Here is a 12,555-nt window from a genome sequence, read left to right on the forward strand (position 1 = left end):
TTCTGTTGTGGTCTGACCTGGGGCATTTGATAGAACCCATAGACAGTCCTGACTGATAAAGAAATAGCTGACCTCTCTTCAAGACTATACATCGTCAAACGTAATTAGCACACATTACACATTCGCTGAAACAGGGATTTTTCTCTGGACTTTTTTCATGTGTTTCGCAGATGAGGGAAATCTGGTTTCACTAAACAAGCAAAACCCAAGATAAAAACATTCAGTTAGCTTTAATTTGGACCAAAGATTGACTACCTTAGGAAGGAAGATTTGTGGCCAGTAAGCATTCAGAGCCATGATGCTCTCGGGGGCACTGGGCAGATAGCTGGGATGGCCACTGAGGGTGGAAGCAGGGAAACCGCTCACCCTTTCCTGTATCGTCAAGCTGCCAGTGCACATTCATCTCATTGCATGGGGTATTAACAATTGCCAAAATCATAAATACACCCACATCCAAATGTGTCAGAATGCACGTTACATTGGAATTTGATTGGTTCCCTTGTTCACTGGGCAGTTGAGACAAACCTTGGCTGCAGACTAAGGGTACATACAACCTGTCTTTCTCTAATCACTTTAAGTGATCATGGCTACAAATGAATAGCCCTGGGTCCATACCTGCGTTTGAGCCTGGCTTTCACCAGTTTCATTCACACTTCACAATGGCTTTGTACCTGCTAGTTTGGGTCAATGAAACGGAAATTAAGTTGAAAGCCGCAGAGAAGTGATCACTAAGTTTGTCTCCCTTTATATTGTTTTTATGACAACATTGACTATTTGGAGATGACTGTAAGTCATGAAATGAGGAGAGGATAAATATTTCTCTGCTGTTCTTCCATGCGCTATAAAGATTTAGAAGGACTCAAATGGAATGATGCACGTGCTTTGCTTATTTTTCCAGGAAAACTTGTTTGGTTACTAGAACGGGAGTGGCATCAGCTCTAGATTATAGAAATTCAGGGGAAGCTTCTAAATACTCATGGTCTGAGGCAAATAAATAAAACGAGATCTACGTATGTTCTAGGGATCCTAATGTTTTTTATCATATAAATATTACACAGAAAACTTACAGTAGGTATCAAAAAACCTTTACAATCTATACAGTTTTTTCCTTGCGATTCTTTTACATTATACATCTTTAGACACAAATTCACAGATGGTCAGTAAAAAGTAAATCAACAACTAGAAGAGAAAATGAGAAGTGTAATTGCTGTAATAAAACAAGATTAGACCTTGCTTTGGCAGATAGTTGACTGACTTCGAGTCCGTATGAGATGAGCCTGTGGGGTCATTCCACTCTGACACATGGAGTCACTGCGTCAGAGTCTCCTTGACAGTACCCAGTAACAGCTTGACAGGCAAACAATGGCACCCTCGGCGTGAGGAGCTGTTTCTATAGGGTCTGTGAGCCTTATGCAGCTCTGTGCAACCAGCCTGTATTCACACAATTTCTAGCCCCTTGCTGGGTTGTAAAACCTTAGGATGAAATTGCTGCCTCCTATCCATTTGAAGGATAAATTCTGGAATGCCAAAAGCCCCCCTCCCTACCCCCTTTCCACCCAACAACTCTAAATTGATTAATTAAGAGTGTATGCTTTTGAATTTTTAAAGCTTGCACATGTAAAACAACCTGGAGGGGGGGTGTCTTTTGAACGGAAGATAAGAAGAAAGATTTTCTTTTGAACTGCTTATATGACCATGTTTAAAGAAATTGAGCCCTACCCTCTTGGGTCTGTATCCCAAGAAAAGAAAAGCAAGAAAATGATTTTTAAAGTCATTAAACTTGTGTTTGTCCTCTTGCATGCCCTATAATGATACCAAGTAACTACAAAATAGTAAAGGTGTGTTTTAGCGATTCTATAGAGTGTAATGAAACACTTGAAAGGTTTAATACTAAATGCTAGTTTTATGCCCCTAGAACCAACTACCATAGTCTACAAGAAAGTGCGCTTTTCATCAGAGACCCTTCCGTGGTCTGTCTCCCCCCGAGTCAGCAACACTGTATGTATACTCTGTCTTCTCATTAAGATTTGGACCTACTGGTTCTACACTTGAAACTTGGTTTTTAAGACCATATTCATGGTAATTAGTCAATCTGGGTCAGAATCTCAAGAAGTACTCCAGAGCATGGAAGGCACCCTCACACGTCCCCCTCAAAGATGAACTTTTGTAGGGAAATAAGTTGACAGGCGAGTTTGTGGACAGTTGCTAAATGAGCCTGTTTATCATTTAATCTTGGTCGACAGATAATGCACGGGACTATTACTGGGGTTTTGCCAAGCTTGGTACAATTTACATTGTGAGAGTTCTTGTAACAAACTGAAGTTTCTACTTGTGAGCATGTGTGAATGACTGAAATTATTAAAGTCATGTCCACGTTTTATGAAGGTAGAAACCAAACTCTAGGCAACATGCCTGATAGAGTCTAGACACACTGTGTACATGTTGTACGTACATGCGGTCAACTGTTACTGATGCCGCTGATTCAGTTAGCTTATTTCGAAGTATCGATCATTAAAATAGCTTTCAGCACAAATTCAGTTCAAAAGAAAAATTTGACAGCACACTTAGAAAAAGATAAGATGGAATATGAGTTTGACTCTTCACAGATTTTTTTTAAAGCCCCAAATTCCCGGTTCTATGTACTGAATGTATGATGGCAGACGTGTGCACTGTGTTCATGTTAGCCAGTCAGCCAGTCGTGTGTGACGGTGTTAGCTGTTTTCTAGGTACTCAATTTGGTTACTTTAGGGCTGTGGGACTAAAACTAGGGCTTCCAACTCTATGTGGCCACATTGTTTAAAAGTCGTCACTCCATCTCTAGCAGTTCAGGTAGTTGTCCTGTATGGATGAGTGTAGTGGAGGAAGGAGGGGTGAGAGGCTAAGTGATTAGGCCTGAGGTAGTGAAAAACGGACCAGATTCATAAAGAATGCTGGGATTTAGAGGAAGTAGATCTCCTTTGGAATATGGGTGTTTTTCCAAATCAAGCTTTGACTGGATGGAACAAAGGAAATCTCTTAATTCTTGGGAAAACTGAAAAGGAAGTAAATTCATTCCCCAGGGATTTTAGTTCTAAGGAAGCTGGCCACTTGGGAGTCAGGAAACTACAGTCGAGTCTCCAGCACTGTTGATGTCAGCCTCGGGCCGGGGAAGGTGGTTTGAATGGCAAACATAACCGCATTCTTCCTCCTTGATTCAGTTGACTGAAAGAAAACTGTCACACCTTAGGAATCTTTTAGGTCAAAAGGTAACTGGATTTTCCTTTACACAGTAGCCTTTTAAGGGCAGGTCAGTCTCTGGTCTAGATTCCCTGGGTCTCCATGTGGTGCCAATCAGCACAGGAGCCGAGATCCTCGGGACGCGCTGCTACCGCTTTGTGCTCCTTAGCCGTCTGCGTTAGGAACAGTCGCCCTGGTCCATCTGAGCTATGACGTGATCACGGCTTCTTTGCAGCTGGAGGGCTTCGATTTTCTTCTGTGCGTATTTCAGTTGGATCTTGAGGGCATCGTTATCCGCTTTCAGAGTGTTTATTTCCTAAGGGGAAGAAAGGATGACGTATGTTAATCAAGCAGCAGTGATACCACGTTAGTTACAATATTGGAGATACTACACTTGATTGGCATTTCCTATTCACTGTGGTTGAGAAATAAAAACTATTTTCAAGACAATGATTTTGCCCTAAATAGAAAGTAGTTTCCAATGAGCATGTGCAAAAAACAATTAGTTTATTATCTCAAAGATGTGAGGGGCTAGCAGGCAGAATAATTTCCAGGCAGTATGGGTAATGACAAGACCTTTGGATGTTGCATAGCAGGGGATGAATTTATCAGGCAGAAACCAGGGTCTTTCCTAAGGTTTGGGCTGCAAGAGCAGTGACTCAGAATGCTGTCTTCTGTAACGTCTTGCAGCTCATATAATTTAGGGTCCTTCACCCTTAAATCACTGAAAACTAATGTCCCCTTTGATAAAGATACAAATTTCCCTCATCCCCCTAAACTGGGATTTACTTTCTAATTCACAGCTACAGTATTTAACTGTAGTCAACAGTAAATTTCCAGTCTTTTGACTCCGATTCCAATGATATCATTATACCACACCGATATCCTAAAAGGATCTATAGATGCTGTTGGGCTAATTTGGGGGTGTCAGGCGCTTTCCCAGTGGTCCTGGTGGCATAATGGCCGCTAAGCACAAGGTCGCCGGAGGCAGATGAGGCCTCCCACACCTGTAGGTTTACAGTTGAGAAACCCCCAGGCCCTCTCTGTCCACAGGGTTGCAGTAAGTTGGGCTAGACTTGATAGCAGTGAGTCTCGTTTCTAACCGGAATTACTACTCAACTACTTATATAGTAAAGCCAGTGAAAGCCAAAACCGGTGTAAAGCAGACAACTGTCAGAGAAGGTGAACTCCTCATCATCTAGCCAAAAAAGGACAATAGCAAAATTGTAAGACTGCACCCTTGTCGAAGGGAGAAACCCAGGAAAACAAGGCATTCCCATCCAGTTTGGGGTCTCAGGTTTCACTGGACTATTAAGCACCTTTGTGCTAGTTTCTGTGCTGATGGATAACAGAGCATCTTAATCCTCACAACATCCAGCCTCTATAGAAACAGACAATTTGAACCAGGCATACCCAACTCTAAGCTTTGGCTGGGTCTTTTTCTCTCTGAAGGTTCAGAGGTATACACATGCAAAAGTATTAAAAGGTTCATCTGTATCACATATTATTTGAAATCTGGTTTTAATTTAGCTTGTTAGTGAGAGATGAGAGTGTTGGATTACAGGCAGACACGTCACTAGGTAAGGGTTCCACCTCCTGGGGAAGTGGACCTTGTTGCTCCTCTAAAATATAAACAATGAATTAATAGGGTCCCTGGGTCCCTTTCACAGGTGACTGAGAAAGAAGATGGTGAGAGGACTGAGTCACTGGTGTTACTGGGTAAAGATTATTCTGGGCTAAGTTACCTGAACACACTCTACCACCTGTTTCTTGCCTCAAGAAGTCGCTGTTATGGACTAACTGCACCTTTTGAAAGCCATGCAGAATGCCAAGGTTTGAAAAGGAGCTATAGAAAGCAGGGAGCCCAAGCCTGCATTTTATAGATGACCGAGTAGGACAGTCTCCCAAACATCTGGGATTGAAAACACAAACCTGTCCCTTTCAACTCTTATTGAGCTCACTTTGCAAGGTTCTTTCATTTTCTTCAAAACCACCCTTGGTGGTTTCTACTCCTAACGAGGGGGGGTGTGTTTCTACTAACGAGGCTATGTATGTGTGTGCCCCACATTTTGCCACCAACTTGCCTTGATTCATAAAGCAATTCTTAAAAATACTCTAAGCCACAGAGTACCTTTCATCCAGAAAATCTGTTTTTCATTTGTTCCTAATCTTGATCTAGTTGGGCTTGGCGTACATTACCTCGTTTCATTTGGATGTTCCTCTGACCCAACCCCTGGAGTGTGGTCGGGAGATCTGGGGCTGTGGACTAGGGAGTCGCTTTCTGTCTTGTATCTTGGGTTATTTAAGGAATTCTCCCTAGGTGGATGTTGCTTTCGCGTTTATACTGATAGGCTTCTAAACGCAGGGCAAACCTTGATGCTTTGGGGAAAAGGCAGGCTAAGAATTTTCCTCTGATAAAATGATTATCTGTCATTGCATTCCTGCCACAAACTACCTAGAGCAGATAAGAAACTACTGCCTGGCAACAAGGGGTCTATCGAAACAAGCCCTGACAATAAACTTTGCACTAAACATTAATAACGGACCCCAGAGAACTGGACAACTCTTACTGCATTGGGTACATCTTCTGTACAAGACCTCTTTAAAGTGTTGAAAAGCAAGGATCTTACTTTGAGGACTAAGGCATGCCTGACCCAAGCCATGGCATCCAGTCTCTTGGTATCCATGTGTATAAGGAGACTGATGAAGAACATTGAAATTACCATGGACTGCCGAATGATCAAACACAGTCCTTGGAAGAAATACAGCCAGAATGCTCCTTAAAGGCAAGGATGGCAAGACTGTCTCACATACTTTGGACATGTTATCAGGAGAGCTCAGTCCCTGAAGGACAGCATGCTTGGTAAATTGGAGGGGCAGCGAAGAAAGAGTTAGACCCCCGATGAGACGGATTCATACAAACAACAATTGTGAGGATGGTGCAGGACCAGGCAGTTTCATTCTATGAGTTGGAACCAGCTTGGCGGCTCACGACACTGACTAGCTGGTCTAGTTGAAGACCCTTTTCTCACTCTTGTCTCCCCCTGCCTTCTCTCCCCTTCCCGCAAATGCTTGTAGCACATTCCTAACTGCTGCTCTGCTTTCCTTAATGAATTTGATGATTCCTTTTCAAATGCCTCTATGATGTATCTTATAATTAGGACACGGTGAGCCTAATTTCTAAAAAAAAAAGGTTCGTTGTGCCACAGCTGTCATAGGTTATGATGTTATTTGCTTGCTTCTGTTGATTTGTTCCAATATGTGTAGGTGATAGCACATTCCTGATGTGTGAGAAAACACTCGCCTCATTTAGTAAGAGGGCGACGTTTTCTGTGGTGGCTTACAATATACTCTATTTCTGCATTGTTCGATTGTGATGCTTAGATCACCCACCCTTTGGAGGGAGATGGCCAAGCCAAGATCCCAGACCAAAACCTACTTAACAGTAACCTTTAGTGAAAAGATGTGAGCAGATTTGTTTTAGATGCGGTGTGGTGGGGGGAGAAATGAGCATTGGTATAGCACAATAAAGCTGATCAAAAGAGACTGGTTTTTCTCAATGGGCCTCCTGTGAACAGACTCGGGGCTACTGGCTCTGACACAGAAGGTAATAGGGAACCCTGTACATCCTGTTTGGCTCCTGTAATCAGAACCGGGACCCACACTGGTCTCGGTGAAAAAGACAAGATTGGATTCCTTTTTTATTTGCTTGCTGCTGTTCTCTGGGTTGACCCAGGTAGTCGTCACTCTGGTCCCAGTTGTCTCATGTGCGGTTGGTTCCCTGGCTTCGCCCCACTTCGCCTCCTCTCAGCTCTGGGTCGCGGGCTCGGTGTGAGTGAGAGGCTGAAAGGGAAAGGGACAGACCTGTTCCAGTTCTTGGTAGCTTGGGAGTCTGAGATGACGGAGTTCCTCCTTGGACTTGATGAAGGATTCTTTGTTCTCCCACTTGACAAAGGCCCGTTTTCGGATTAAGCCTGGGCTGGGGCACGGTGACGTGGGGCTGGGAAGCAGGTACAGCGGATCCTGGGCTGTCTTCCTTGGGGAGGACAGAACAAGAGGACCCGGAGGACCGTCCCTGCCACTCCAGGGCAGTGGCTCAGTCTGGGTGGCCTTGTGGGTGACAGTCCTCTTCAAGCGAACAGAAATCTTCTGTGAGGACACACCCATCAGCATGATGGTCCGGACTTTACTTTCCTCACCGTGTTCCACAGCCTCCCCATTGGGAAACATAAAAGGTCCCTCTTCAGGCCCTGCAGAAAATGCACACCAAGTTAGTACTCTAGCCTGAAAGGGCTGAGTTAACCCATTAGTCTCAAGTGAAACCTTACTGCTATAGGAGTTGAGCAGAACCCAATGGGACCATTTGCAGCCACCAATTTAGGGAATGAATGAGGGCTGAACTCCACGAGCTTTGCTGGCCAAGCCATGGCCATTGGCATCATGGTTAATGCAGCCACCCTGAGGAAAGAGCATCGTTATTTCGCACAAAGGTGGTTTCTGTAGGTAACCTGAACCCCTGGCCTCAATCGGGAGTTCCCTGAATAAAGGGATAAAGGTCAGTGTAGACAGAAACGCCCCATAAATACTTGTGTGGGTATTACTGACTGGGAGCTCTCCATACCTCAGTCTCCGTCCCGCTGGTCGGAACTTTGGAGGGCTCCTCTACCTGCTGGTCCAGGGAGGCCTGGCTTAACTAACCGAGGGAAACATCCTAGTGTTGAGAAGGTGCTGCAAAGTTGCTGCCCTTGTTTGATGCTAATGGGAAAGGGCTGAGGAGTCATTCTCCGTTTTGTGTTTTTGTTTTTAACCAACACTTCCCGTCCCCTGCCCCCCAACTCCCCCAGGACCCAGTCTGGTAATGTTAACCATTAAGAAGTAATTTCTTGGGAAAGTAGGAGAGGATTTGAGGTGGATGGCAGGCTTTGAGGTAGGCTGCGGATCATCTCAGTGCACTGCTTTGCAGCCTCTGCAGTAATTCTGAGCTCTTTGAAAAAATCATTAGGCTCCATTCACCATTGACTAATAAGCATACATTTTGAATTCTGTTTAGGCTTCAGAGAAGTGGGGTGAAAATATATGCCAGGGTTTGGAAAAGGAAGTTATTATATAAGTGAAAGTACTTTTACAGAAGTATATATTTCTATTGAAATGTTTTATGTATATTTTTTTATTATTACGTTTTTTAGCTAAGACGAGCCAAGATCTGTATGACTGAAAAGACGGGCCGGTAACTAGAGTTCTCTAACTCATCACAGGACGTTTCACAGTGATGGAGGCAGGATGACTAATGTCCTCAGGGACCTTCAGAAGCTGTTGGTCTTCTGTTCTGGATGTGATTACTCCACTTTCTTTGGGGACTCACCCTTCTAACAGTTCTAATGCTAGAAGCCTTCATTATCTGGGCAAGTCTCTGTCACCTGTACTGTAGGCATTTTGGTCTCTGGTTCTGTACAATTCAAATCCCCAACCACCTTGGCCTGCTTCTAGGCCTGGAGCCCGGTGAGGCAGTGGGCTACTGGGACACTTCTTTTCAAATGCACCTGAGTCTTTGACATTGAGTATACTATTTTCATACTGTAATCTGTTAAATATGATACATGTAATGTGCACACACGTGCATGCATGTGCATCTTCCGTCTCATTGTTTCAGGTTTGGGATGGGAATAGAGGGGCCTGGTTAAATGTTTGCTTTGGGATCTGTCTCGGTCAGAAGTCAGGATTTGTATTTGGTGGAAACCAGAACACCTCGCCAGTTGCTGCTGAGCTGACCAGCTGTGCTGCCGAGGAGAGCTGCCCTCTGGGGGGTGTGAGGCGGCGACCTGTTGGGAACCAATCACGGAGCCTTTCTTCTGACCCGAGGCTGGGTGGATTCAAACAGCCAGCCTTTTAGTTAGGAGTCGAGTGCCTCAACTGTTGGCACCTCTTAGGGACTCCTGCACTTGTATGTACTCAAGCAACGTGCTGACTTTTGTTTCTCATTTGCTTCTGCTGTTCTAGGACTTCTAGAGCTGAGAATCCAGAACTGTCCAGCGGGTCAGCCCTGGCCTACCCATTGGAAGTGAAGCCCCGATAATGAATTAATCTTTCCTCCCCATAGCGTCATCCTTCCCTCTTCACATAACAGGATGCCTCTTCTCAGTTCAGTGTCTGCTTACTTACCATGGAGCACATCTTTGGCTCCCAGCGGGCAAAGCCCGGCCGTCGGCCCCACAGCGGAGCTGCTGTCTGTGGGAGCTGTTGGGTGCTTCGCCCGCTTCTTGCACTCGAACACCACCAGATCTTTGCATTGCTTGTGGCAGTTCATCCCACAGTCTGTGGACAAGACAGGAAGTTTCTGCCTGTCTCTTCCCCCGATCTCAAAGCCAAGTTCATGCAGTGCTCTTTTGTCATGCATGCCTATCCTGTCTTCTTTACCCAGGGGGCCCAACGTTCCCAACCAACCTAGTCATGTTCTCACTTTGTTAAACCCTGGACTTCACAAACTTGGCATAACCTTATCAGTGAGACCCAGAATCAGAAGCAGCGGTTTGTTATTTCAGAGGGAAAAGAAAGTGTGTTGGACATCTGCACCAAGTGCCCATGCTAAGGAGACCATGTGAAAGGTCACCTCCTTGTCTTCACTCCAGAAGTGTCACAGTTATGAGGAAGGATGAATAATGTCCTCATGTGTCCACTTATAAGAAAGAAGCCGACAAGGATCTTTAGAAACTGCCTTCTGTAACGGATGTGGTCATGTCGCTTTCTTTGGGCACTCGCCCTCCCGTGACTTAAGGCAAACTCTCTACCAGCCAACCCACAGCCAGAACCAGTGGATCCTGTAAGAGGAAGCTGCATTCCTCTCCTATGCGCTGTCAGTCCCTCTCAGGGATGAGGTTATGTGTTCTACTGAGGATTTGTGGACTGAGTGAACGAGGAGCAAATGCTTTTGAGGAGACCCAATAGATGAGGGGACTGGAAGTCACAGACAAAGGTGAGTCTTACCTTTGCATCGATAGCCTTGCTTGATCACTCCCCAGAGCTGTGAGACGAAGAAGACTCATTAGAATGCGCCTGCCACCACCCATCTCCGCAGGGTCCAGCTACACACTGACATTCATTCGTTATTTTCTGATTCCACCCCTCGTCCGCGTGGGAGGTAAAGCTTTTCTTTCTCCTATGCTTTGACCCTTCTGACCTTACACTGAAAATAGGAAACGTTTGGACTGACAAGAGTCAAATGTTCTGCAGAATTCACCGCAGTGGACTTAGGATGTGGGATTTCTCCAGGTGTGGAACAAATGGGCTAGGTTTTGGGACTGAGGAACAAGAATATAAAGAGAGTCCTGAGGTCAGGAACTCAGGTTTGGGAGGAAACTATTGGACAGGAGTGGGGCAGAGAAGGGGCAGCAGCACTTTAAAGGCGGATATTTTTGATAGACTAAGTGTCATACAGGCATACTTGGTTCACCGAGATTCACTGTTTTCCGTAAGGTAAAGACTTGTGGCAGCCCTGCATTCAGCAAGTCTCCATCAACACCGTTTTTCCAACAGCATGTGCTTAGTTTTGTGTGTCACATTTTGGTAATTCTCACAGCTATTTCAAATTTTTCATAATGCTACTGTATAATTAACGATAGTACAGCATAAGCAAAACGTTTGCATACAGTGGAAAACAAAAAACATTCACGAGGCTCCCTTTAAGGACACTCGGTTATTACGATAGTCTTGAACAAAAGGTGCAGTGTCTCTGAGGCATGCCTGTATTCCTCTTCTCTAAAGATGAACAGCATATGAATACTTAAAAAGTAAACCACCGCCAATCAGACATTTCCATACAATTCCTCCCAGGCCTCGCACCAGGGCGGAAAACACACAGGAGGGAGTGGCAGAGCAGGAGTGCCCCTGTTCTCCCCCCAGGTGTTTGCTGACACTCGGCTGGGATGAGTGCATAGGGTCCCAGGATCTGCGCCTGTCTATCCTATGAACTGCCCTGTCTCCCTCTCCAACTTCATCCTGGAAGCACATGGAGAACACTTACAAATCCAGCACAGTTGTCACAGAAGGTGGGCTTCAGGTAGGTGGTCTCTTGGAAGTTGTGAGGAAAGCCCAGGCCCAGCTTGGAGTAGATGGAGCTGGCCCGCATGAAGTAGGCTGTGATCTCGTCCCTGCTGATGAGACCCTCCCTGCCAGGAAACGGCAGAGGCAAGTGTGTGAGCCCAGGGGGGGCTGGGGGGGGCTGACCTTTCTCCTTGTCCTCTGGTGGTGATACAGTGGGAATGATAACCTAAGCGTCACTTCCTTGAGCTCTTCTCTTAAGGATACATGACTGGTATGTGACAAGTGAGATGGCAGTACTCATGTTCGGAGTTGGTCTTTGGCTAAACCAGTGTTGCCTAACTATTTTGATAACTATGCATACGACTTGAAGAAATGGAAAATGTATACAGGAGGAGTTCTGGATTCACATTTTATACTTGTTTCCAACTCTGGGCAGGCCATATCTGGAGCCCACCAACCATCCATGTGGTTTCTTATAGAGAACTAGGGTAGGCTTTAGGTAGCCTTGGAGAAAGTCACTGAACAAAGCATTAATAGGTGTGGTTTGCCATAAGCTGCAGGAAGACAAATTCCTCTTGTTCACGGCTGACTATTCTTAAGTGGACAGATGACTGGACTCTTCAGTTCTGGGGTGTTTAAGAGGGTGTACATTTCTGAAGTGCTCCCTTGTGGTCCAAGCTAAAGGCAGAGGGATTTAGTTGAGCTCTCTTAGCTCCAGGATTCAGTAAGGAACTGTGGCAGTACCACCCCTGGGTTTACAAATTAGTCCAGTGACCCACCCCTAAAACTGATTTAAAAATTCTTCTGGTGACACAGCTATACACCTCCTCTCACTAATGAGGGCTCAGAACCACACACCTGTGTACACAGACCCTCTCTTACCTGTCTTTGTCCATCACACAGAAGGAAAAGGGGAAACTCGCAGCAATCTTTTCAAACTCTTCCTGAGAGATGTAGCCATCTTGGTCGAGATCATAGTTCTTGAAGACAGACTGTGAAAACGGAGTTTCTCTGGTGACTCCCTTGGCAAAACCAATCGTCTGCCATTAGCCAGCAGACCAAGGGGGCTGGGGCGGCCAGACGAAAGCCTCAGCCTGGATGAGGGGACCAGGAAGCATGCCCTGAGGCTGCAGCAAATCCCAGGCCATTGCTGGGACCAGCAGCTGGGGGGTAGCCGTGGGCTTGCAGTTCCATTAGCTTGACGTTCTGCCATCGCCTCTGGCCACTGCACCCCTTCCACCCGGCCCGTCTCATTGCTCAGCTCGGATCGCTCTGCCGTGACGTTGGGAAAAGCACTGCCCA

General features: G+C 45.6%; 1 protein-coding gene across 1 annotated transcript in view; it reads right to left on the reverse strand.

Annotated features, from left to right (window-relative positions):
• Window positions 1–1,015: 1,015 nt before the first annotated feature.
• Window positions 1,016–12,555, reverse strand: part of RASGRP1 (RAS guanyl releasing protein 1) — a 70,405-nt gene continuing 58,865 nt past the window's right edge. The window contains exons 12-17 of the mRNA XM_004712693.4: window positions 12,136–12,245; window positions 11,234–11,378; window positions 10,198–10,234; window positions 9,376–9,528; window positions 7,081–7,466; window positions 1,016–3,532 (exon numbers count right to left, since the gene is read on the reverse strand). Of these exons, the coding sequence (XP_004712750.1) occupies window positions 3,395–3,532; window positions 7,081–7,466; window positions 9,376–9,528; window positions 10,198–10,234; window positions 11,234–11,378; window positions 12,136–12,245 (969 nt within the window). The 3' untranslated portion in view covers window positions 1,016–3,394. The remainder of the gene's footprint in view (window positions 3,533–7,080; window positions 7,467–9,375; window positions 9,529–10,197; window positions 10,235–11,233; window positions 11,379–12,135; window positions 12,246–12,555) is intronic.

The sequence above is a fragment of the Echinops telfairi genome, unplaced genomic scaffold, assembly GCF_000313985.2.
Source record: "Echinops telfairi isolate 266 unplaced genomic scaffold, ASM31398v2 ScPeMD7_18;HRSCAF=68, whole genome shotgun sequence".
Classification (NCBI taxonomy): domain Eukaryota; kingdom Metazoa; phylum Chordata; class Mammalia; order Afrosoricida; family Tenrecidae; genus Echinops; species Echinops telfairi.